This window comes from Phaethon aethereus (genome assembly GCF_964289735.1).
Source record: "Phaethon aethereus genome assembly, chromosome: Z".
In the NCBI taxonomy this organism is placed as follows: domain Eukaryota; kingdom Metazoa; phylum Chordata; class Aves; order Phaethontiformes; family Phaethontidae; genus Phaethon; species Phaethon aethereus.
The window spans coordinates 23,623,280-23,649,971 of record NC_138577.1 but is presented as its reverse complement, the minus strand read 5'-3'; the positions used below and the strand labels follow the sequence as shown (position 1 = coordinate 23,649,971).

At 39.3% G+C, this 26,692-nt stretch overlaps 1 protein-coding gene across 2 annotated transcripts in view; it reads left to right on the top strand.

Moving 5' to 3' along the window:
• ERCC8 (ERCC excision repair 8, CSA ubiquitin ligase complex subunit) overlaps positions 1–26,019 on the top strand; it is a gene marked incomplete at both ends in the record, with an annotated part of 35,025 nt that extends 9,006 nt beyond the window's left edge. Inside the window, 7 exons of one of the 2 annotated variants that reach the window (XM_082013127.1) lie at positions 494–562; positions 1,745–1,811; positions 11,072–11,175; positions 13,955–14,079; positions 18,872–19,069; positions 24,193–24,279; positions 25,966–26,019. In XM_082013127.1, the coding sequence (XP_081869253.1) occupies positions 494–562; positions 1,745–1,811; positions 11,072–11,175; positions 13,955–14,079; positions 18,872–19,069; positions 24,193–24,279; positions 25,966–26,019 (704 nt within the window). Of the gene's footprint in view, positions 1–493; positions 563–1,744; positions 1,812–11,071; positions 11,176–13,954; positions 14,080–18,871; positions 19,070–24,192; positions 24,280–25,950 lie in introns of both variants that reach the window. The other variant, XM_082013126.1, reaches the window with a different exon arrangement.
• Between the last annotated feature and the right edge of the window lie 673 nt (positions 26,020–26,692).

Sequence of the window (26,692 nt, the reverse complement as noted above, 5' to 3'; positions counted from 1 at the left end):
TTTCTGTTAGTTAGATGATGTTGATGAGAATGACATTTGTTCTTCTGAAATAATGCATCAATCAATTGTCCTTCTAAATGAAAATTCCTAGCTATTATTAGGTTACCTTTCATTATTTAAGTTAGCATTTGATGGTTATTAGATCCAAACACAGTAAATTATATAAATAGGGGTGGTGGTGGTATATTGCTTATATGTACACAATTTAACTATGTTTAGCAAAAAAAAATATTTAAAGAGGAGATATTTTTACTTTTTATGTTTCATAAGTACTGTCCTGCTTACTCCAAGTTTCTAAATTTTGTTTGGTATATCATAAATTTACTTGGACTAAAACTGTGAATCTGTTGATAGAACGCATTGCTCTGACTCAATGAACTGTTATGCAGCTAGAATTTTTCTTCTATTTCTTTGTCATTGCTAAGATTTTGTTGTTGTTGTTCTCTCAAATGCTGGGGTTTTTTTTAGCTGTCTTTTGTTTCTCTTGTTACAGTTGGTACCAAAAGCCCCAAAGTACAGCTCTGTGACTTGAAGTCTGGATCCTGTTCTCATATTCTGCAGGGTACTTTTTAGTCTGAAACATAAATATTAAACAATAACTACTTTGAATAAGACAAGTCCTGTAAAGAAACACTGTATACAATGTATTCTTTGTAAGTAACATGACTGATTTATTTATTGCCAGTTGTGAAAGTTACACAGTGGCAAAAGGTTCTTCTCAGTGTTAGTCCAGTGCTAATGAATTGGAGAATACAAATATTAATTAATGAACAGTTATTACAGATGTTTGGGCATTTTCATGGTCTAATCAATAATGATTACTATTTATTACATAGTTCAGTGTCGGCATTGGTTTTGTGTTCATGGAAATTCAATATGGGGTGCTGTTCTTGTTTGTTTTTTTAAACTAAAACAAAACAGAAAAAACACCACCAAAACAAAGATGTGCCAGAAACAAGTTGGTTCACATAGCTCTAAACTGCACTAGCAAAAATATAGTTCTATACCTTAGTTTATTTTTCAGCAATGTGTTTATATTATTACATGAAATGTGGTTGCAAACTTTCTAATTAAGAATGTTACGCTTCCTATTGTCTGTATTTGATTAAAAACTTTCAAAGTTTTAACGTGTGTGTGTATACATATATATGTGTGTGTGTATATGTATTACTTGCCACTAAGCTGCACTGGGTATTACATTGGTCAGAAGACAATTATTTTTATATCTTAATATTTCAGACCTAATTAGGAGAAAAATTCGTGACAAAAGTATTTGAGGATAAGCTGAATAAAGTTTTAATTTTAAGTACATAAGGTAAATATACCTTTTATTAAACATTTGAAAGAATTTGAAGAAAAACAAATTGAAAGTTCCTTCTGCGAGTGAAAACACCAGTGCTAACACAAAATTTAGTAACTATTTAAAAAACTCAGTAGCTGTGACTGTGCTATAATGTGTTTTGCACAGGTAAAATTGTCTTTATTATCAAAAGTTATACACATGTAATACTCCGTGTTCAGCTCACTGCAATCCCACTCAAGCAAGAAGAGAGAGAAATAACCTCTAGACCAAAATAATATATTTTCAGAAAATTCAAATTCATATTACAATTTAAATTATTCGTTCTGGATTGGTGAATCCTGTAGAACTAAGTATTTGCCTTTCCTTTTAGTTATTTACATAAAATGGTGTATATAAATATTTTCCTAGAAAATCATATAGGCTTTTTTATATAATTTTTAGGTCACAGGCAAGAAGTACTGGCAGTGTCTTGGTCCCCACGTCATGAATACATATTGGCGACAGCAAGGTAGAGATGTTGCTGGACTGTTATATGCACTAAAAATGTCAGATGGTAAAATTTCCTATATTCATTGTGCATGCTTTTTACAATTCAAATGCACTGTTAAAGTTAATCATCATTTACTTTAACCTATTCACAGTTTTGTAAATCTTGCCTAGAAAAACTAAACCTGAAGAGCTATGCCAGTGAGGCTGATTTTACAGGAACATTGTTCAGAATTTTGAAATAGTAATTGCATTTAAAGGTATAGGAAAATGATAGAGCATTATAGAGATACTTACTTCTTACTGTTTATTAGTGTGCGCATTGCTAATCTGTCTTATAACAAAGTAAAATATGTTTAGCTCAAAATACCATCCTGGTTAATCATGCTCAATTATGTCAAAAGACCATAACTCAGGTATCTTAGCTGATGGGTAATAACTTTCCAAGCTGCAGTAATTCAGTGGATTGTATGTTGATAATCCTGGGCCTTTTTTTTTTTTTTTTCCAGCCATTTTCAGTCTAAAAGATTGTCGTGGTTTAGCCCCAGCCGGCAACTAAGCACCACACAGCCGCTCACTCACTCCCCCTCCCGCAGTGGGACGGGGGAGAGAATTAGGAAAAACCTCGTGGGTTGAGATAAACATGGTTTAATAGGACAGAAAGAAAGAAGGAAACAACAATGATAATACCAACAAAGGAATGTACAAGAACAAGTGAGGCCCAATACAGAAATTGCTCACCACCCCGTGATCGACAGCCCATCCCCGAGCAGCGATTTCCGCCCCCCGGCCAACTCCAGTTTATGTACTGGGCATGACGTCGGATGGTAGGGAATATCTCTTTGGCCAGTCTGGGTCAGCTGTCCGGCTGTGTCCCCTCCCAGCTCCCCGTGCACCCCCAGCCTGCTCGCTGGCAGGCCAGCACAAGAAGCTGGACTGTCCTTGACGGCTCAGCAACAACCCAAAACATCAGCACATTATCAACAGTTCCTCATCCCAAATCCAAAACACAGTCTCACACTAGCTTCTGTGAGGAAAACCAGCTCTATCCTGGCTGAAACCAGGACAGTATCCACCCCTTATTCCATACCATTTACGTCATGCCCAGGTCCTATACTTTTCAATACATTCCAATTATTCATTATTACTCTTCCTGTCTTTTAATATATACACACAGATATCACTCTCTTAGTCCATGGGCCATCACTTTAAAATGTCTATGGAGTTCAGTCAGTCCATGACTCTGGGCTTCATCCATCATAGCAGTCTCTCAGGGCAGGGGAGATGGTATGTGGTGTTGGATTGTCATCTGGCACAGTCCATGTCCATGATCTGCAGGTCGAAGATGTCGATCTCGAGGGATTTGTTGGGCGCAAGCTGCTGAAGCCAGTTCTGGTTTCATCACTGCTGCACGTTGCTTGGTTTCAGTGAAGCTCATTCTTCATCAGTCTGGGTGATTCTTACTATAATACCATTGATATGGTAGATAGCAGCCATAGTAGTAATGTCATACTGAACAATTAACATAATACAATTCAAATCATTGACTGTTTTCACCCAAAATCAAGTCTCCTTGAGGTACACATCGGACTTCCCCATCCTTCCGCATTACCCACCAAGTGCACCCAGGTCCCTGGGCAAAGGCAATCCCATGAACGGGTTTGCCTTTTCCTAATGCAGGAGTAACCCAGACTGTCTTCCCCAGCATGTTTCTCACATGCACCACAGGGACTTTATCCCCTTCTACAGTACGTAGAAGTTTTGATTGGGCAGGGCCGGCTCTATTAGTAGATCCCCTAGTGTTGACTAATCAGGTGGCTTTGGCTAAATGTTTATCCCAATGTTTGAATGTCCCATCACCCATTGCTCTCAGTGTAGTCTTTAACAGTCTGTTGTATCGTTCAATTTTTCCGGAAGCTGGTGCATGATAGGGGATATGATACACCCACTCAATGCCGTGCTCTTTGGCCCAGGTGTCTATGAGGTTGTTTCGGAAATGAGTCCCATTGTCTGACTCAATTCTTTCGGGGGTGCCATGTCGCCATAAGACTTGCTTTTCAAGGCCCAGGATAGTGTTCCGGGCGGTGGCATGGGGCACAGGGTATGTTTCCAGCCATCCAGTGGTTGCTTCCACCATGGTAAGCACATAGCGCTTGCCTTGGCGAGTTTGTGGAAGTGTGATATAGTCAATCTGCCAGGCCTCCCCATATTTATATTTCAACCATCGTCCTTCATACCAGAGAGGCTTTAACCGCTTGGCTTGTTTGATCGCAGCACACGTTTCACATTCATGGATAACCTGTGCAATAGCATCCATGGTCAGGTCCACCCCTCGATCCCGAGCCCATCTATATGTTGCATCTCTTCCCTGATGGCCTGAGGTGTCATGGGCCCACCGAGCTATAAATAATTCACCCTTATGTTGCCAGTCCAGATCCACCTGAGCCACTTCAATCTTAGCAGCCTGATCCACCTGATGGTTGTTTTGATGTTCTTCGGTGGCCCAACTCTTGGGTACGTGAGCATCTACGTGACGTACTTTTATGACGAGATTCTCTAGTCGGGCAGCAATATCTTGCCACAATTCAGCAGCCCAGATGGGCTTGCCTCTGCGTTGCCAGTTGCTCTGCTTCCATTGCTGCAGCCACCCCCATAGAGCATTTGCCACCATCCATGAGTCAGTATAAAGATAGAGTACTGGCCATTTTTCTCGTTCAGCAATATTTAAAGCCAGCTGGATGGCTTTCACCTCCGCAAACTGACTTGATTCACCTTGTCCTTCAGCCACTTCTGCAACTGGTCGTATAGGGCTCCATACAGCAGCTTTCCACCTTCGATGTTTGCCTACAATACGACAGGACCCATCAGTAAACAGGGCATATTGCCTTTCATTCTCTGGCAGTTCATTATATGGTGGAGCCTCTTCAGCACGCGCCACCTCCTCTTCCGGTGATATTCCAAAATCTTTGCCTTCTGGCCAGTCCATGATGACTTCCAAGATTCCCGGGCGATTAAGATTTCCTATTCGAGCCCGCTGTGTAATAAGCATGACCCGCTTAGTCCACGTAGCATCAGTCGCATGATGTGTAGAGGGGACCCTCCCTTTGAACATCCAGCCCAGCACCGGCAGTCGTGGTGCCAGGAGGAGCTGTGCTTCAGTACCAACCACTTCTGAGGCAGCTCAAACTCCTTCGTATGCCGCCAATATCTCCTTTTCAGTTGGAGTATAGCGGGACTCAGATCCCCTATATCCTCGACTCCAAAACCCTAGAGGTCAACCTCGAGTCTCTCCTGGTGCCTTCTGCCAGAGACTCCAGGTAGGGCCATTCTCCCCAGCTGCTGTGTAGAGCACATTTTTAACATCGTGTCCTGCCCGGACTGGCCCGAGGGCTACGGCATGAACTATCTCCTGTTTGATTTGTTCGAAGGCTTGTCGTTGCTCAGGGCCCCATTTAAAATCATTCTTCTTCCGGGTCACTTGATAAAGAGGGCTTACAATCAGACTGTAATTTGGAATATGCATTCTCCAGAAACCCACAACACCCAGAAATGCTTGTGTTTCTTTTTTGCTAGTTGGTGGAGACATAGCTGTTATTTTGTTGATCACATCCGTTGGGATCTGTCGATGTCCATCTTGCCATTTTATTCCTAAAAACTGGATCTCTTGTGCAGGTCCCTTGACTTTACTTTGTTTTATAGCAAAACCAGCTTTCAGAAGGACTTGAATTATTTTCTTCCCTTTCTCGAAAACTTCTTCTGCTGTGTTGCCCCATACGATGATGTCATCAATGTATTGCAGATGCTCTGGAGCTTCACCCCGTTCCAGTGCAGTTTGTATCAGCCCATGGCAAATGGTAGGGCTGTGTTTCCACCCCTGGGGAAGTCGATTCCAGGTGTATTGGACACCCCTCCAAGTGAAAGCAAACTGTGGCCTGCACTCTGCCGCCAAAGGGATCGAGAAAAACGCGTTAGCAATATCAATGGTGGCGTACCACTTGGCTGCCTTTGACTCCAGTTCATATTGAAGTTCTAGCATGTCCGGCACGGCAGCGCTCAATGGCGGCGTGACTTCATTCAGGCCACGATAGTCTACTGTCAGTCTCCACTCTCCATTAGACTTTCGCACTGGCCATATGGGGCTGTTAAAGAGTGAGCGAGTGTTGCTGATCACTCCTTGGCTCTCCAGCCGACGAATCAGCTCATGGATGGGGATCAGGGAGTCTCTGTTGGTGCGATGTTGCCGCCGGTGCACTGTTGTGGTAGCGATCGGCACCTGTTGTTCTTTGACCCTGAGCAACCCCACCACAGAAGGGTCCTCTGAGAGACCAGGCAAGGTGGACAGCTGTTTAATTTCTTCCGTCTCCAAGGCAGCTATACCAAAAGCCCACCGGTACCCTTTTGGATCCTTGAAATACCCTCTGCTGAGGTAGTCTATGCCCAGGATGCACGGAGCCTCCGGGCCAGTCACAATGGGGTGCTTCTGCCACTCATTCCCAGTTAGGCTCACTTCGGCCTCCAGCACAGTCAGCTGTTGGGATCCCCCTGTCACTCCGGAAATACAGATGGGTTCTGCCCCTATATGGCTTGATGGCATCAGGGTACATTGTGCACCGGTGTCCACTTGCCTGGGTGACATAGAACATCTTCCTTGAAGGGATACCTTTCCTTCACACCCGACAGGAGTCGTCTCCAGAGGCTGAGGACTTGTGCACCTTTTCCAATTGCTTTGTCAATGCCCCCTTCCCTAGAAAGGGATCCCAGCTGCTTGGTTTCCCTACCCTCTAATTGCAGGCTACTGGCCCCATTATCCCAGCATCGGAGCAGCCAGGTGACAATGTGCTCACCTGGACAACGGCTGAAATCCTTTCGCATATCTTGCAATTCACTCAGGGATAGAGATCGGGTAGTTACCGTCTCTTTTATAAGTTCTTCCTCTTCCTTACTAAACGAGCCGACTTCCGCTTCCAAAATTTCTTCTTTTGTACAGGGGCAACTGATACCGGGATGGGCTGGTTCTCTGGTTCAGCTGCAACAGTCTGAGTAGCTACAGTGCCCGCCGTGGGGGTTGGAGTAGTGACAGTGCCTGCCACAGGGGTTGGAGTAGTCACAGTGCCTGCCACATTGCCATCAGACCCAGAGAGCCTCTCTCCCCTTTGCATAGTGTTAAATAGGGTTCGGTAGGCATGGGCCAGGCCCCAGCACATGGCAATGATTTGTGTCTCCTTGGAGCTGCCAGGCTGACAGCATACTTCTTCCAGATATTCTGCTAGTTTATCAGGATTCTGCACTTGTTCAGGAGTGAAGCTCCAAAACACCGGAGGTGCCCACCGCCCCAGGCATTTGCCCATGCTGTTCCACACACCCTGCCATTCATAACTATCCAGCCTTGGGGCAGATCTCCGGGTGATATTCTTAAATTGCTTGCCAACCTTAGACAAAACCGAAACGATGTTCCCCAGAAGTAGCAATAGAGGTATTTTAACTACCCAAGGGTGTTCAAAATACTGAAAAATTATTGTGATGAAGGAGGAAATGTTATGATAGAGGGTAGCAAAGGTACCATTCTGCATTTCCTCCATAAAAAACCTTTCAGAGGCAGAAGTATAATTGCTAATCGTCTCCACAAGACTGTAGCCAAAATACAGTAACGGCTTTAGTACAGAGCTCAGATGATACCACATTAAGCTCAAGGTCAGTGCTCTAAAAACAAAATTCACAGGCGAGACATTACTAATCATTGCAGAGTACAGCAGCCCGCAGAAACCAACACCGATCCTTAACATGTACAGCAAAGACGAGAGCATGATGCAAATCAAATAAACTGATATTGTGACCTGCAACTGTTATTATCTCAAGCCTCAAGCCCCACGTTGGGCGCCAAAAAGGACTGTCGTGGTTTAGCCCCAGCCGGCAACTAAGCACCACGCAGCCGCTCACTCACTCCCCCTCCCGCAGTGGGACGGGGGAGAGAATTAGGAAAAACCTCGTGGGTTGAGATAAACACGGTTTAATAGGACAGAAAGAAAGAAGGAAACAACAATGATAATACCAACAAAGGAATGTATAAGAACAAGTGAGGCCCAATACAGAAATTGCTCACCACCCCGTGATCGACAGCCCATCCCCGAGCAGCGATTTCCGCCCCCCGGCCAACTCCAGTTTATGTACTGGGCATGACGTCGGATGGTAGGGAATATCTCTTTGGCCAGTCTGGGTCAGCTGTCCGGCTGTGTCCCCTCCCAGCTCCCCGTGCACCCCCAGCCTGCTCGCTGGCAGGCCAGCACAAGAAGCTGGACTGTCCTTGACGGCTCAGCAACAACCCAAAACATCAGCACATTATCAACAGTTCCTCATCCCAAATCCAAAACACAGTCTCACACTAGCTTCTGTGAGGAAAACCAGCTCTATCCTGGCTGAAACCAGGACAAAGATCCTCTTAGCTTTCCTATGGCTTTTGCACATGTTATCTCTTGATTTTAAAGTGGTATTTCTCAGTTTCAGGTTGGCATTGTTTTTCTTTTGAATTGCAGAGAGGAATAGCCGTTTCATAAGTTGAGAGTGAATTTTAAATAAGTTGATATCAGAGTTGCACACCCTTGCACACCCCCAGAATTGCACTTCCCTCAACATATTTGGGAAATTTTCTGTTATTTGTTTGTTTGTTTTAGCAGATGAAAAAATGTTTCCTTGTTTTTCCATCACAGAAGTAGTAGCAAATTTTCTTTATTAAATATTGAATACTGACATCTCCTGAAACATTTTGCTTCAAAGTCATATTACTGTAAACTGCATCTACCTATGTTGCCATGTTGCCTTATGATAATTGCATGTTAAACATGTTTCTTATGGCTCCATTACTTAATTCAGGATTATAGTTGGACTACTAGTTCCTAATAATTTAATTTTGCCATCTGCGAAGACAAATGTGGGCAACACAGAGATAGTGAAAATGTAGTGAGGAGAAACTGACTGGTACTACTAAAAAAAAGAATTTGGACTAGTCTTGCATATCAGGAGATGTGACTGTTTTCCAAGACAATTGTATGTTTGCTTGTGATCACTTCAGGAGAGGGGAAATGTATTTTTCGATTTATGTGGCATGCATGTGAAATGTGTTATTTCAAATTCCTCTATATGGTGCTCAGCTCTGCCATAGTTTTGGCAGAAGGTTGGAATGGTCAGAGAAAAGCCGTGTTTTCTTGGTGTCTTTCACATGCTTCAGTTTCATGCTCTAGAGAAGATTATAAGCTCTTTCTTGCTCATTAGAACTGGCTAGAAAAGATTTGCCAGTAGAAACTGTATCATCAAAAGTGGACAACTGTAGGCTTTTAGAATACAGAAGTTCTTTCTATGCCTTTGTTAAGAATATTTTAACTAACTACCTACAGTTTGTTGCTCACTTTACAGTCATCTCAGACCTCAACAATACCTCTATTCACAGTCTTAGAATATTTGTTTGTGGCAAAATAATGTGTTGTCAGCATACTCAGTTGGAATACCTCTTGGAATCAATCTGTAGTGGAGAGGAGCACAAAAGAACTAATTAGTCATTAGCTTTGTCAGAGGCAGAACAGGTAAGGAATAACAGTTGGTTCTGCTTTGGTCAGTTGGTATGTGTGTACTTGCCATGTTTTAAGCCAGCAGGTAGCTAAAACAACCACACAGCCATTTGTTCACCCCCTACCTCCTCAGCGGGGTCAGAGAGAGAATTGGAAATAGGGTAGAACTTGTGGGATCGGAGAGAGAATTGGAAATAGGGTAGAACCTGTGAGTTGACATGAAGAGAGTTTAATAAGACAGGAAAAAAAAAAAAGAATAATCATAATGATGATAAAAGAATATACAAAACAAGTGATGCACAGCACAATTGCTCACCACCTGCTGACCAATGCCTAGCCAGTTCCTGAGCTGTGGTGTTTTCCCAGCCAACTCCCCCAGTTTATATACTGAGCCTGACATCATATGGTATGGAATACCCCTTTGGCCAGCCTGGGTCAGCTGTCCTGGCTGTGCCCCCTCCCAGCTTCCCGGGCACCCCCAGCCTCCTCGCTGGCAGGCCAGCATGAGAAGCCAAATAGTCCTTGACTGCTCAGCAACAACTAAAAGTATCAGTGTGCCATCAACATTATTTTCATCCCAAATCCAAACCACAGCACTACACCAGCTATCAGGAAGAAAATTAACTGTATCCCAGCTGAAACCAGGACAATGCTATATATATTCCTGATATTAACACACTGATCTAACTTGAGAACGCACAGGAAAAAACATGTAGTACTTCAGTTAGAAGACTGCCTATCTAAGAAGCAGTTTGATTTGGTATTTTCCAGTTGTAGATCAGAGAGATACCAATTTTTTTTTTTCATTTTTTATTTTTCCTCCAAAAGGATAGTTAAGCTGCTGGGAACTGTCCAAATAGTTTCAGTAAATACATCTACACTGGTGACTTAGTGCATGGGAAGTGGTCTTTTCTATGAATTTACCTCCTATCTATACCTGGGAGTCTTGTGGTGCACACAGAAATATTCTACGGGAATGCTCAAAATCAAGCTGCAGATCAAGATCCCATACAAAGTGCACTGCTGGCAATGTTGCTGTCTAAGTGTCTACTTAGTACCAGCAGTTATCATAGCTTTTGTTGCTGGCAAAGACACAGCATGAGCATGCAGCCTGGGAACCAGAGTGCATCATAGAAGCCTGAATCTTGGTCTTTCCCTCTTTGTGCCACCCTGGTAATGTAGACAAAGCCACTGAATCCCTACAGAAGTAAGCTCTCAGTGTTCCTCTGCGATAGCACTGTATGGCAACAGAGCATATAGACCTATCCAGCCTACGTGTATGTAGCCAACTTCTGTATCAGTCATACTATAAATTTGTGATAGCAAGAGCCTGAGTTCCCAGAGAACTATTACAGACAATGCTGGAGTCTGTAGCTAGAGTTTAATCAACAGAAGAATTAGCAAGTTTGTTCCTAGTCTGTGTATTTATGCAAGGATGTTGTGTTGTAGACAAAGCAGCAAGTTATTGTATTGTAGACAAAGATTCTCTCTTAACTTAGGTGACTGTAGTCTACCACCTGTATTTATCAATTGATGTAAATGAATGTCTGAAGTCTGTCCTAAAAATCTTTCCATGAAAATCTATTGGCTTGAATATGACTGCATGACGAGTAGTTCAGAATAGTTGCTGGACCAGGGTGAGTGTCAGCTGGGCTGGCTAAAGGCAGTTACTGAACCATGGTGCACACAATTTCCCTAATGTATGCAAGTCTGTTTTTCTTAGTGCTGACAGTAGAGTGAAATTATGGGATGTGAGGAGAGCATCTGGATGTCTGACTACACTTGATCAGCACAATGGAGAAAAGTCCAAAGCGTCTTCTGAGGCAGGTAATGTAGAATATAACTGGTGGTAATTCTTACATATCTAGAAGCATTCTTATATTTCATAAATGTGTTGAATACTAAGACTAGCAAGGAGAGTAGTGATAATCCAGTTTTTACCTACTGTGTAACTTACTCAGTTACTTCTGCTATAGAGACAGTGTTTGTGGTTGGGGATCTTGTTTAAGAGAGATCTCCTGGGCAACAGTATCATATCTGTTCTAAATGTTTTTCCCCCTAAAGTTGGAAACCTTGCATCCATTTTACGGGTGGAAGAATTCATTCCTGCTGTAGATTAGGTTTCATATATACAGCAATCACTTCATACTTCATAAGCTGTTCCAGTAGTTAATTACCCTCTTTTAAAAACAAAGACAACACAAACAAAACCCACAAAAGCACATTCCTTTTCCTGTTTAAATTAGCCTTGCTTCCCATGCAAGCCTCTAGAATATTTTCTCATATGTGGTGCCATAAAAGAAATTATATTCCTTTTATACTGCCTAAAGAATACAACAGAGTATAAACTTATATTCCATTTTACCAGAAGCTAGATTACACTCTTATTTCAGTACAGTCAAATGCATTAATTGTGGCTTGTATCAGTTCTTTTTAGCTACAACAATAACATTTTTATGTATTTTCAGGTCACATTTCCATAGCTAAAAAAGCCCAAAAACCTAAATTAAAGGGAAGCTTCTGAACTTTAAATTATAGTTAATGAATTTTGGTCAGTTCTGGACAAAACATAGTTAATTTCTGCAGACCAAAAAAGTACTTAAACCGTTGCTGCTCTAAGATAGAAATACATAGCATTTGGAATTGAATCACAAAGTAGAAACCGTGTATCATGGCTGTGAACAAAGGGATTTACATAGCATAAATCATAGTGATTAAAATTTCAAGTCAGTGACTTGTTATGTGCAACTTAAATTACTTGTAGAAGAACACATGCAAATCTCCGTAAAGTCAAACTAATTTTTCAGAATGTACAGTTAGAGGATATGAAATAGCATTAAGTATCTGTTTTAATAACCATGTTCTCTGCTATGTAAATTGTAGTGTGGTAATATAGATGTTTGGTTTTGACAATTTTAAATTTCACTGAAATTCCAGAAATTACTGAGATGAAAATGGTTTAAAGAGATCTTGAGACTTATGAAAAAAGAAAAAATTGGACAAATTTTTACAAAAAATTAAATTTTGTGTAACTCCCAGTTAGTACCATTTTATACATTCCTTTGAATGATGTGTCGTCTTGTTCAAACACAACAACTTTCTTTTCAACTTGTCTGTCTGACAGGTTCAGGATGATTTTTTTAAAATCTAATGGCAATCAGATAGACTAGGATAAATATGTTGAAATACAGGTAAACTAAACCGAATGCAGCTAACAAATTTTTTTAATAAATCTTTGAAAAAAAGGTAACACTTTTTACTAGGTTGTATGCCTATATGGTGTACTGCATTGTAATGCAAAGATACCTTATCCATTTTTCAGTGAGTTAATTTATGAGCACCATAATCAGGTTTGCTGTGGTAGCCCTTAGTTGGAATTAGCTACATTAACATACTTAAGAATGTGTAGTATTGCAGGGTGAACTCAATGGAATTAATTTATAGTATTCTATAAACAATATAAAATAGAATAGAATAGTCAGTTGGAAAGGATGTACAATGCTCATTTAGTCCAACTGCCTGACCATTTCAGGGCTGACCAAAAGCTAAAGCATGTTAAGCAGATTGTCCAAGTGCCTCTTAAACACTGACAGGCTTGGGGCAACAACCACCTCTCTAGGAAGGCAGTTTGACCAGAGGGTTTGACCACCCTCTCGGTAAAGAAATGCTTCCTAATGTCCAGTCTAAGCCTCCCCTGGCACAGCTTTGAACCATTCCCACGCGTCCTATCACTGGATCCCAGGGAGAAGAGATCAGCACCTCCCTCTCCACTTCCCCTCCTCAGGAAGCCATAGAGAGCAATGAGGTGGCCCCTCAGCCTCCTCTCCAAACTAGACAAGCCCAAAGTCCTCAGCCACTCCTCATAAGAGATGCCTTCCAGCCCTGTCACCAGCTTTGTTGCCCTCCTCTGGACATGTTCAAGGACCTTCACATCCTTCTTAAATGGTGGAGCCCAGAGCTGCACACAGACTCAAGGTGAAGCGACACCAACACTGAATACAGCGGGAGAATCACCTCTGCTGACCGGCTGGTTATGCTGTGTTTGATGCACCCCAGGATGGGGTTTGCCCTCTTGGCTGCCAGGGCACACTGCTGGCTCCTGCTGAGCCTCCTGTCAGCCAGCACCCCCAGATCCCTTTCTGCAGGACTGCTCTCCAGCCACTCCCCTCCCAGCTCATACTTGTGCCTGGCTTTACTCTGTCCTAGGTGCAGAATCTGGCATTTGTTCTTGTTAAATATGCCATTAATCATTGCCCAGTGATCCAATCTATCTAGATGCTTCTGCAAGGCCTCTTGTCCCTCGAGAAAGTCAACAGCAGCTCCCAGTTTGGTATCATCAGCAAACTTGCTAGTGGTGCATTCAACTCCTGCATCCAGATCGTAGATAAATATATTGAACAGAACTGGCCCTGGAATTGAACCCTGAGGAGCACTGCTGGTGACCGGTCATCAGCCAGATGCTTTTAAAAACCAAGTGTTAAATTATTAATTTACTGATATGTTAGCATTTAAACAGCACTTTCAGTACTATACATTGAAATAAAAATGTGTATACAAAAGCACTAATTCTTCTGTAGAAATCTGAACCAGCTGCCTTTTCTGACAGCAAACACTGCTCACAATGGGAGAGTTAATGGTTTATGCTATACGAATGATGGACTTCATCTATTGACCATTGGTACAGATGATCGGATGCGACTCTGGAACAGTTCCACTGGAGAAAACACGTTAGTAAGTTTTCAAGGATCTTGAGTTATATTTTTACGTGCACTTAATTTTAGAAGACTTAGAATTTGTCCAATTGTCATTACAACTTTGGATATTTGTTCATTTTCGTAAAAGATATAGCTGCTTAATTTCATCGTTAGAAGAATTTGTGAGCATTTTTTTCCCAGATTTCTTATTTCTACTTATTATAAAAAAAGAGTATGAAGAAGCCTAGATGTACTTAAAGATTGAATATTGTAACTTTAAGTTCATTCAGTAGTGAGCATAGCTGAAAACACTTCAGACAGTAATGAAAACCTTAATATGCAGTGATTGTTGGTAGAATTTTTTTTTTTAATTATTAGTTGTTAGCATTCTATCCACAGGGCAGTTGTCCATACCTGAGAGTTTCACTGATTGACTGCCTAGCTTTCTTGCAACCTTTTTTGTGTTTGTGTGGATTCTTTCTTGTGGAGTCGTTATAGCAGTGTTAAAAATATCTATCCCTCTACATTTGCATTGCAACCAAACGGGGTGGGGGCAAATTAAATCTCTACTGCTGCTTCAGTGCTTTCTATGGCTTGTTTTTTTGCTGAAAGTTCCTGGTTTAATTTTCTGTTCAGTAAAGAAAATTGTTTCCTATAATTATTTTGAGAGAAGGACATACTAGGTAAAGTAACTTTCCATGGGATTTTAGCCAGTTGTGATTATGGCCTGTCATTGCTATCAGGAAAGGAGGAAAATTTACTCTACCTTAGAAATCTTCTACTGCTTAGTTTCAGAACATAGCAAAAAGGATTCCTTATAGACATTTAAATGAAAGGACTTTTCTATCTCCATGCTACCCATATTTGTCAGCTTCTTCTCAGCACTTCATATAAAGACATCTTTCTGTCTTCAAATCACCATAACTAAAGTAGATAATACAGTTTGTTCACCCTCCCATCACCAGCCGGATCACTGTTTTCTGTTTTTCTGTGCTTGTTAGTTCATTGACTTGTTTCATAGGCTATTTTACAATTTTCTTATTTGGTGTGGAATAGCTTGACCCTGTCTTGCTTGTTCAAGTGCAGAATTATATTGTCCAGAGTACTGTATTTTCACACACTGCCAGGAGGTATTGCTTAGAATAATTTTAAGGCACCAGCAGACAAATAAATGCATATACAGGTAATACAATTTCACACCATAGTCCCTTCATTTCCCTTACTAGCCAGTCCTTTTGATCTCCAGGATTTTTTTTCTATTCTTTTCAAAAGGTATAGATATTAAGCCATGCATATGAATTTTTTTTTAGAAATGAGCCAAATTTGGAACCTAGATGATTGTTTCTGTTAGTAAGAGAAATGAATGTTGGAGGCGTATGCATCTTGCATACATCTTTTGTCACAAAAAGGAATAGAAAGTCCCGATTCACTGAGTATAGGAAGAATCAAACAGAAGGAAGCAGGTTTTCTGTTTGTGTGCTGAAAAGACAAAGCCAGTTTTTAAGATCTTTCTTCGGTTCTTCTTTTGACAGCATCCTTTCCTTTAGCTGCTCCTCTATCAGGCAAGAACATTTACACTGAGTGTATCCATTTAATTTGCTTTCCCCAGCATCCACTCCTCTCTTTCATTGTACGTGCCTTTGTTATAAGCAGTGTTCTGGCTTGGGAGTTCTTACTGTTACAGCTCACATGCTGTGTAAAGGAGTTTAATTGCTCTTTATCAGCAGGGTAATATGCCTCTTAAAACAACTAGCATTAACAAGACTTAACACAGTCAATATTTACAAATACCGTCTTACAAAATGAGCAGTATTATCTACAAGCTCCACATTGCATGGAAAATATCCTCTCACTATGAAAAAATACCAACCTACTTGTATGCTAATCAAATTCTCTCTTGTATACATTTTTATGATGACTGGGGGAGACTTTCTCAGGACTCCTTTTTGTTATATGTTTCTTACATAAGTGTTCTTTGCTATGAAAAAGCATAGTTTAAAAATAGAGCAACAAGTAGTCTTCTTCCTTGCCTGGTTCACACTGACCGATGCTTGTATTTGCCTCAAACTTTGGACTCGGGCAATTGATGTAGAATGGATCAAGAATCTGACAAAGCAAGACATTGGCTTTAGAATATTTACCTGCTCAACTTTACAAAGCTGTTAGCTTATAGTCAAAAGATTTCACACCTAGGATTATGTGGGGTTTCTTTTTTAACTATAGGCCATGATGTTTAGGTAGGAAGCTTTAAAATTAACCCAGAGAGCTTTGCTAACATTGTATGTTTAAGTGAATCTCTGTTTTTCAGCAGAAATTAAGAGCATAGGTTCTAGGACAATACTATTTGAAAACATTAATGAACTTAAATTTAAAATACTGTTGTTTTTATTAGAAAACATACTTCTTTTAAATCATAAAACAATGTGTGAATTTCAGGTGATTGTAGTGGACTTTTCCCTCTTAATGAAAAAAAAAAAGGTGTGTTTTTTTGGTCAAAATTCTAATGCTTTGTTTAATTAAGTTTGTTTAGAGGTAAGCTATACTGTTCCCATGAATATATTTCTGTATTTTCTCATTAATACACTTTTGATGTCTGATAGGACCTAGCATGTTTGGAAATCTTCCACTTTTCAACCTTTGGTGAGATTTTTATCTGTATAGGACTTGTCAAGCACTTGAAATGTACAGACACTAATAAGCTGTACTTCTTATACTATTTTTATTTGAAAGGCTTCCTACACATGTCACAAGCCAGGTCTTAGAAATGTAGCATTTGCTTCTATCCCAGCAGCCCTTATGGGATGAGTATTGAATTTCTCACCAGTGGTGATTTAGCTTTGGTTAGAAGGTAGGCTTTTTTGTCACTCTCAACTACTCCATAATAATTTAGCAAGTGATTCTTTATTTGTTTCTTCTTTGTGAGTCTCCCTCTTCTAATCCCTTTACTTTGCCCTTTACTTATGCTATACTTCTGCTTGCCCTTCAGTTGTTTTCGTACCACCTATTCATCTCCTACTGTTTCTTGATAACTCATGAGGCAGAGATGCAGAATCTTTCCCTACATTGCATACGTTTTTCCTCTGTTCCTTCTTCCCTGAGCAAGGAATGACTTGCTGAGAAATCCTTAGGGCTAGTTCTTGTATTGTCTAGACTGATGCCTCTGTTCTTTGCCATCCTTCTGGCATATACACTTGAGAAATGTAGTTTTCTGCAACATCAGTCAACTCTGATAAACAAAAGGCACTTACAGTATAGAAGGCAGTGTAGATAAATTTTTCTTCAATCTATGGACTAAAGTCTTTGCCATGGTTTAATCCCAGGCAGTAACTAAGCACCACATAGCTACTCGCTCACTCCCCCCGCTCTCAGTGGGATGGAGGAGAGAACTGGAAGAGTAAAGGTGAGAAGACTTGTGGCTTGAAGTAAAGACAAATAGGTAAAGCAATAACAGGTAAAGCAGAAGCCATGCACAAGCAAAGCAAAACAAAGAATCCATTCACCACTTCCCATCAGCAGGCAGGTGTCCATCCATCTCTGGAGAAGCAGGGCTCCATCGCACATAATGACTACTTGGGAAGACAAACGCCATTAGTCCAAATGTCCCCCTATTCCTTCTTTTTCCCCAGCTTTATATGCTGAGCATGACCTCATATGGTATGGAAGATTCCTTTGGTCAGTTTGGGTCAGCTGTCCCAGTTGTGTCCCTCTGCTGAGAAGGACTTGAGGGTACTGGTGGATGAAAAGGTGGACCTGTGCCATCAAGGTGCACTCACAGCCCAGAAGGCCAACCATATCCTGGGCTGCATCCAAAGCAGTGCGGCCAGCTGGTCGAGGGAGGTGATTCTGCCCCTCTGCTCTGAGACCCCACCTGGAGTCCCGCATCCAGCTCTGGAGTCCTTAGCACAGGAAGGACATGAACCTGTTGGTGTGGGTCCAGAGGAGGGCCACAGAAATGATCAGAGGGATGAAACACCTCTCCTATGAGGACAGGCTGAGAGAGTTGGGATTGTTCAGCCTGGAGAAGAGAAGGCTCCACAGAGACATTCTTGCAGCCTTCCAGTGCTTAAAGGGGGCTTATAAGAAAGATGGGGACACACTTTTTAGCAGGGCCTGTTGTGATAGGACAAGGGGTAACAGTTTTAAACCAAAACAAGGTAGACTTCAACTAGATCTAAGGAAGAAATTTTTCACCCTGTGGGTGGTGAAACATTGGCACAGGTTTCCCAAAGAGGTGGTAGATGCTCCATCCCTGGAAACATTCCAGGTTAGATTGGAAAGGGCTCTGATCTAGTTGAAGATGTTCCTGCTTATTGCAGAGGGGTTGGACCAGATGACCTTTAAAGGTCCCTTCCATCCCAACCTATTCAATGATTCTATCTTTTATAACCGTATACTGTTGTGCATAAGAAGTTCTTTTAATAGTTTTAATATCTGAGAGAAAATTATTATGTTGGGTCATCTTAGGAAAATGTTTAAGGCAGTAATTCCTGAACCAGTTCTAATTTCAGGGATAGTTTAGGTGCTTGGTGTAGATCTGCCACGCAACAGCCTATGTAAATTCTAGTCCTAATTGTGGAAATGCTGATTTTTAGGCATATATTTCTTTCCTGTTCTTAAAGTTAATATTAAGGAGAGTGAAATTTAATGAACAGAAAAATTAGTCTCTTGATAGATATCTGTAACTGGAAATCTCAGGAGTTGTATGAACATTAGGAAGCTTAAAATTAATTTTATTGTTTATTTTAAAATAAATTAAATTGGCCTTTTCATGTAAAGTTATTTCCTGTAGTTTCATTTAGTAGCTAACTGTATAATCCTTCATTTTACAGGTGAATTACGGGAAAGTCTGTAATGAAAGTAGAAAAGGACTCAAATTCACCATCTCTTATGGCTGTAATCCAGAGTTTGCCTTTGTACCATATGGTAGTACCATTGCTGTTTATACAATTTTCACAGGAGAACTGGTAACTATGCTTAGAGGGCATTATAGTACTGTCGACTGCTGTGTATTTCAACCTAATTTTCAGGTAAGTAAAGTACAAACAGTATTTCAGTCAACTTGGAATATTTATGCAGATTAACAAACCATTTGCACAAAAAGTGTTAACTTTTCAGGGATGTGCTTTAATCAAAGATCTTGACATAAGAGAGTTCTGTTGCCTACTTGTCAAGCAAGAAAAGTGTGGTCAAGTTCTTGGGATGGCCCTTTCTATATTGGGTTCCTTCCACTATTCATTTTGTCTCACATAGGTAACTTTTCAATATACTTGTATAAATTTTTTTGCTTATATTGTCATTAATAAATCACATGCATTAAGGCTTTTGCCTGCTTTCTGTAAGACTGAAGAGGAGGCATTTGTCTTCCTCTGCGACACCTAACATTAATCACAGTAAGAAAAAATGTGAAGTGTATTAGTATTGCTATCAGTACTGAGAAACCTCTCAAGTACTTTGCTAAGGTGATCTTGCTCAAATGCCTGTAGTTATATCAACTACTGGATCTATGAACAGTTTGGATGAAGTGTTGAAAACATGATAAGCCTCTTAAATTAATCTGAGAACATTTCACCTAAGAAATACCATAGGATTACATGGACTCATGGTGCTGACAGCCTTTTTTTGATTTTCCTTTCCTCATATTTTTCTCTTGTAATAAAAGACTTAAGGATAACAAAGTTTAGTTTGTTCTGAGATACTTTGCAACAGATTGTTCTTATGGCTTGTGGTGGTGTTAACAGCAGAGTGGATGTTAGTATGAATTTTAAGGCTGTTACACAGTTGTCCTCAGGTGTTGAGGATTGTATTTCATGTTTCAGCTCCTTCTTTCTCATGTTTTCTTTCTGTAATATCAGGCAGAAATGAGGCAGAAAGGGCACATGAATATCTCTTCATGAGCTATCATATAGTACATCATAGAAGTGAATATGGTAGCTTGCTTTGACTCTAGTAACTTTGACTGAAAAAAAAGTCTCCCTATCACTGAGGTGGACTTCACTGAAAGTTTTGGACACATTACAGATGAGGCAGTAGGGCCCACGCTAATAAGCCTTGCTAGACCCGGAAGGCAGTTCTGGCTTGAATAGGCAGTGAAATACTAGATCCACTCAGAAGTGGAATATTCACATTATAGCTAAGGCACATCTTTTCTGGACTGTTATTGACTAGAAAACACCAAAGCTCTTGGTGTTTTTAAGAACAGTTTACCAAAAAAAGTGCTACTGTGTTTATATTAAGTCATCTTTGGTGTTCTTTTTGTTAAGCTGAAGAGGTGAGGCTCATTAAATCTCACTGTAAATCATGTTTTCCAGCCCTGGAAATACATATCTCTTTATAGTGTCTCTATCTTGTCTTTTAAGATCCTTAGAAAATGATCACTTGTGTGTGAGCATGCACACAAGAACTGCATTAGTCACTATAGCTATAGGTTTATGTTGGCAGCAGCTTCATCTGTTTATCCATTGTGATTCCTGATTCTCTTCCAGAATCACCCTTTTCCAGAGTTCAATTCTATATTCCGTAGAAGTGTGACTGGATTTTCTTTTTCTTTAAATGCTCTGCTTTTAGTTGTATTAAATTGTTACTCTGATGGAATGACATTCCTATAGTCAGTGTGTCAACACCAAAGGTAGTGGTAGTGTTATTTTGACTGTTTGTGTTCACATATATACTTCCAAAAAGCTCATTCTGTCTTGAGACAATTAAGTACATTCATCAATCTTCATATAATTCCAATAGAAATGATGATTTCCTAGTTAAAGCTCTTTTTCTGAGAATGCAGTCATTTGTAAAACTTATAGTTGCCTGTTTTATTTTACTCTTGCAAGCAATATGAAATCAATATGTTACAAAGTTATTCACATCTATGCATTTCTATTTTCAGTTAGCAGTTGTAAATAAAATCAGTTTTGCTCGACAAAACCTGTTTTTTGTATTCCTGTATCTTAACGCTACACTGAATCATTTAATCACCTTTTCCATTGTCTTGTTTAGGATTAAAGTTAGCTCATATGTATCTGTATCACTCCACTTTTTTCTTTTTTTCTGAATGGCATATTAGCTTACTTTCAGCTTTGTAGTATTTCAATACATATTAAAACATAATTAATTTGAGCAAGCCAGAAGATTTTTTTAGACAACTCTTTTAAGTCTCTCTGATTTAAGTTATGCAGCTAATGGTGAAATGTGTAGCAGATGGCTTTCCAACATTTTCTTACTTATTAGCACATTAGAAATTAGTACTCTATCTTCATATGAAACAAGGTCTACTTCTTTTGTGCATGGTTTCTACCATTTCCATCCAGTAGTGAGTCTCTGTCAATGTTAACAGTTTTCTTCATATTAATAGTCTTCTGAACTTCTTCTGATGTCTTTAACCCTGATGGATGATTTTTGTTCTACCCACCCCCAAACCTGGTTCTTAGATGTTTCTTACTATTTTTTTTCTATGTTCAAAACTCCTGATTAATATTGGTTTCTGCCAGTCACTCACAATCTTTCTGTTCATTAACTGTATTTTAATCACTATCTTTGTTTCATCTCATAACTGGAATAGGCTTTAAAAGGAACTTTAACTTTGCACCAATTATGTATTTGTGGTGGTAAGTATCTTCTGTTTGCTCAGAACCGTATAATCAAATATGATCACTGACACCCAAGCAACTAGCTATTTGCAATCCAATGATGTTAGTCTTTATGTGTTCTTATGAGGTCCAAATTAATTGGCAGGTTTGTGTGGAATACCTTTTGTGTTTAAGATATTGTGTGGAGCTGTCTTCACAGAGTGGTGTGAGATTTGGTTAATGTGTGCATATATGCCTTCTGAGATCCTGAGAATAGAGCCATAAAATCCACTATTTATTGTTGGCCTAAATTGTTCTTATGTAAATATCTGTCTAAAGTTAATAAGATGTTAGTCTGCTTGAGTAATAAGAACTGCAGAATTTGGCCCTTTAATAAGAGCCATTAATTTAGTAGGAGGTTGGTAATTTCAAGGGTGGTGTGGAAGAGGAAATCTTCATTGTGCAATCTTTTAGATGATGCTTACTCTTGGATCTAATATACTAGATACCATTATGCCATATTAGCTGCTTAAAATAATTTGAGTAAACAAACAAAACCTACGTTTCCCTTTCAGAAAAAGAAATGGCGTAAAGCACCATGCACGAATAACCTGTCATAAAATATTAGGTATGCATTAGGAAACAATTTTGGTTTGAATTATAGCTACTTCTATTGTTCAAGAAATGCCAGTGACATCAGCAAAGGTATTTGGCAAATCCAGTGGTAGGGTAATAAGTAAAGATAACTGAAAGTTAAATTAGTTTTCATTTTCAGTCTTTCCTCAGAGTTTTAAAGCATAGTATTTCCATATATTGTGTCATAAACATGCATGAAACATGTTTGTAGTACAATACATTAGTATGTCCTATACTGTGCCATAAACATGCATGGAGCTCACTGGCTGTTCTTTTGGCTGACTTAAGGTATGAGTCACCATTTCAGGTTGTAGTAATTAATTGTAAGTATTACTCAATGCAGTGGATATTAACTGAAGATCTTGCAATGCCAGGATCAGAAAGTGAGACAAGTAGTAATAAAGATTAAATGGAAGTATGGTGATGTCACTATGACATTGCTCACAAGGAGAGGTTTTGGCATGGGAAGAGTTTTTTAAAGTTCTGATGGTATTTTGTATCCTGTCAAAGACAGGAGGCCTGAGTAGAGTACTGCTGACAGGATAAAGTGGGATTTGACCTATACCTTGGTGTATCTTTGACCTGTCATCTTTGAAGCAAGAGAAGTGGGATGTTTCTCTCTCATAAAATTATAAACTCTAATCTAATCATGCATGGAACCAGTTTTACAAAAGTGATTATGTCATCTCTCTTGAATAATGTTACCCCCATAAATGGGTATTTATAGGAATGAGGCATTAAGTTCCTATGCCAACTGTAAGTATAATTCATGCAATTCTAGAATTAAGTATACATAATATAGGAGACTTTCTGCAAAGACAGAACTGTAGTGATTTATTGAACTTATGTTGAATCAATGTATTAATAATGTGCGCATATGCACAGAGTTGCTAGTTTAAGTGTAAAAGCCAACATGCTTAAAGCAATGCTTTCATACTGTTGGCCTGAACACAGTAAAAATGCTTTGTATGTTTCACTCATAGACACTTTGTATGTTTCACTCATTTAAACTCAGGCAGTTTAAATGCATGGCAATACTCAAGTGTTGTCAGACATCACATACAGGAGTAATATTCAAGATTGAAGGCATATGAGAATATCTTCATGCATGTTCATGAAGTAGCACTTTGGAAAGGAGAAGCATTACTAGTGCAAAATTTACTGCAAAGATAGTGCAGTATTTCTCATTAGCAAAATTTCTTCAGTTTAAAGTGACAGAGAAGTCTGTATTTCCTTTAATAAAGAACTAAGAAGACTAAGGTATATTTGACTGTTAGCTGTTTAGTGTAGACACTGTTTGCTTCCACATTTTTGCAGGGTGCCTTGCACAATGGGATCTCAGTCCTTAGTCATTATCATAATAAATAGAGTTATTTATATGAAAAATAATAAATTGGTCTTTCTGATCTCTGCCTTCCCAACAGGATACAGCCTTCAGATTGTTCTTTGTTCTTTTCCTTCCCTAGGCATACTGAAACTATGTTTATTTAATACTACTTTGTTCCATACTTAAGCACTCTTCTAACATGTATTACTAGATGCTTTTGAGTTGATTCATATTTTTAATTATAATGAAAAAATATTTTCCTTTTATTTTTTTGCCTTCTCCATTGAACATAAATAATCTCTTAAGCTTCATAACTGTTAAAATAGGTGTCTTTTCAGGAGACATGAGAGAGGGAAGAAGAAAAGTGCATTTAAACAATAAAGTTCATGTAAACGTGGGTAGTGCTGTTTTGGTGAGCAATCTGGGAAAAATATAAAAATTTACTCATTTTGTTTTGGCATATCATTTCAAATACTGTGTATCAAAGTTATAGTACAAATTTGAAGTTGTATATTTGTCTTTATTTTTAAATAAATATTTCATACACTTTTCTTCCCCCAATATCATATCTATGATTGGCCTGTTCAGTAAACTTGTGTAAAAGTAATTTTTACTTGATTTCTTAAAGGAACTTTATAGTGGTAGCAAAGATTGCAATATCCTTGCGTGGATACCAGCTCTTCGAGAGCCAGTTCCTGATGACATTTCTGAAAAGGTAATGAATTTGTGAGTTTGAACTATAGTCTTTATGGCTGTTATACTTGGAGTGTGGTGAGGAAATTAGATATGAATTATGTGTTTCACCATCAAAATTTGCAAAAATTCCTACTTAAGAGGAATTGTTTCTCTGCAATCTTTTGACTGTTGTGGGATTTTGAGAGGACATTTTCTTTCATAGTCTAGTAAAGTCTTTTGCAGACTTCTGGGTTCTCAAGTAAAAGTAGTACTTGTCATTTGCCTATCAGTCTGTCAACTTCTACTTTAGCTTCCTTAATTTTGATACTGTCTGTAGTTTGTGCTATTTTGAGTTGGAAAGGTGCCAAAGATTGTGTTTTGAATTGTTTAAGAATATACTGTGTATTAAACAGTAAGATATTTCATACACAAATATTTTTGATGCAGAAATATAATAAGATTCTAAATTAGTATATGAAGTAAGATGTTCAGGCTGTTACAGGGAAGATCATATGTAACACTGTTTACCAAAAGAGTACCTTCTCTCTCTTAGTATTAGAGCTGGGCAATAAAACTTTCAGTGAACAGTTTGAGGGGAGGAAATTCCAGGTTTTAAGGAACTGAAGCCATCACAGAATCAGTGTCTGGTAAACTGTACTAATGTTAAAAAAATTTGGATATAAGAATGCTTTGGCTTATAGCATGCAAAAATTCCACTTTTTAAAGTTCCTGAAATGTTTCATTTTGGATGGGGGAAATGATAAGAAGCATAAAATTTTTGTAACATTTGCTTTGCTTTGTAAGACAACTTATTTCAAAACTATCCTACACTTAAGCAAAGAAGAAAAAGGTCAGATAACTTGAACCCAAAAATATATTCTGTTGACCTGAAATTGACATGTTTGCTGTAACTGAGGATTTTGATGTGTGCGAATTGTTTTCTCTTAGTCTGAAAACCAAAACCAAACCCACAGTAACAAGATTATTTACCCAACTCTGATTAGAACTGCCCCCTTAAATTTGACATGGTGGAGGTATGTAATATGTGCCATTGTTTTGAAATCTGTTAAGCTACTGTTGGCAAATGTTGCAGATGAGCACTGCTTCTGAAAGAAGCAGTTCTGCTGTCCATAGACCACTAGTTTCTACTCCTTCTCATGTGCTAGAACACCCATTTGAGTGCCTATATGACCAGAACCTGAGCTCAGGGTAGAAATAAAGAAGAAAAAAAATCAAAACTGTGATTCAGTGCACGGTTCAGCTGCACAAACCCTTTAGCAAACCCTGGGGGGGCTGAGGTGAGAAATAGTTGTTGGATGTGGACAGAGGTCAGGACTACTTCTTGAGACAGTAGTGCTTGGTTATGCTGGGCCTGGGAAATTATGACTCAAAACTAGTGACTCAAAGGAAACGCAGTTATATCGACCTGTTACATTTTCTACCAGACATTTGTAAAGCTTCCAGTCAGTGGTCCAGATATTTTTTTTGTGAAATTGGAATTAAATAGACTGCTGTTTCTTTTCATAATTTATCCTGTCTCTAATCAGTGAAATGGCCAAAGAAGTGGTTTAAAAAAATCCAGTACCCATGAGAGAGAGACATGACAGTTTGCCTACATATAGTAGTTTAAGAAATGCCTTTAGCATTGCCCTTATTTGATTGTAGTATTTTTAATTAAGCAAACCACTGAGAGAATTTGTTTTTTCTTTAGTCTCTGCCTCAAGAGCATTTAAATCCAGCATATGAAGATGCATGGAGCAGCAGTGATGATGAAGGCTGAATTTCAATTACTTGCTGATATAAAATTGACCTTCAGGCACTGTGTTCATGGACTTTATCTACAGAATTGGATATTGTCAGATTTGTTACAACTGGATTTTTGGTACAGCTCTCTTAGAGCAAGGTGTTTCAGAAACAATTTTCCACTCTCATCTGTGTTCTTTCTTCACTGTTACAGTTAAACCTAAAGGATTACTTTTTTATACATATTGACCTTTATACTTACTATTACACATTGGTATACTTTATTTAGTGTTGAACAGCTGATAAAGGAAAAATAAAAGCCCTTGGGACCAGTTAATAGTGCATTGTTTATCGCATCACTAATAAATACGGAAGTAATCCCTATGTTTCCCAGAGACATGACACAGAGGATATTGCCTGAAGGAGGACTAACTCAGGGATACTTCCAGCGTATTTTTATCAATGTCTAGATGGAACAGACTGCGTACATTTGCAAGTGCTTATGTGCTGTGCAAGCTGACAGGATTTTGTGCCTGTTCCTTTGCATTTTCGGTCTTGCATAAGTTTTTCTGTAAATACAGTATTCAGTTCAGAAAGAGGTGTAGCTGGGATCATCTGTTCAAGTATTTATGTAGTTACTCTATCAACAAGTATCTGAATCCCAGAAAGTTAAGAATGGAAACTAGTTTAATTAGAGCTTTTGTTGCTCC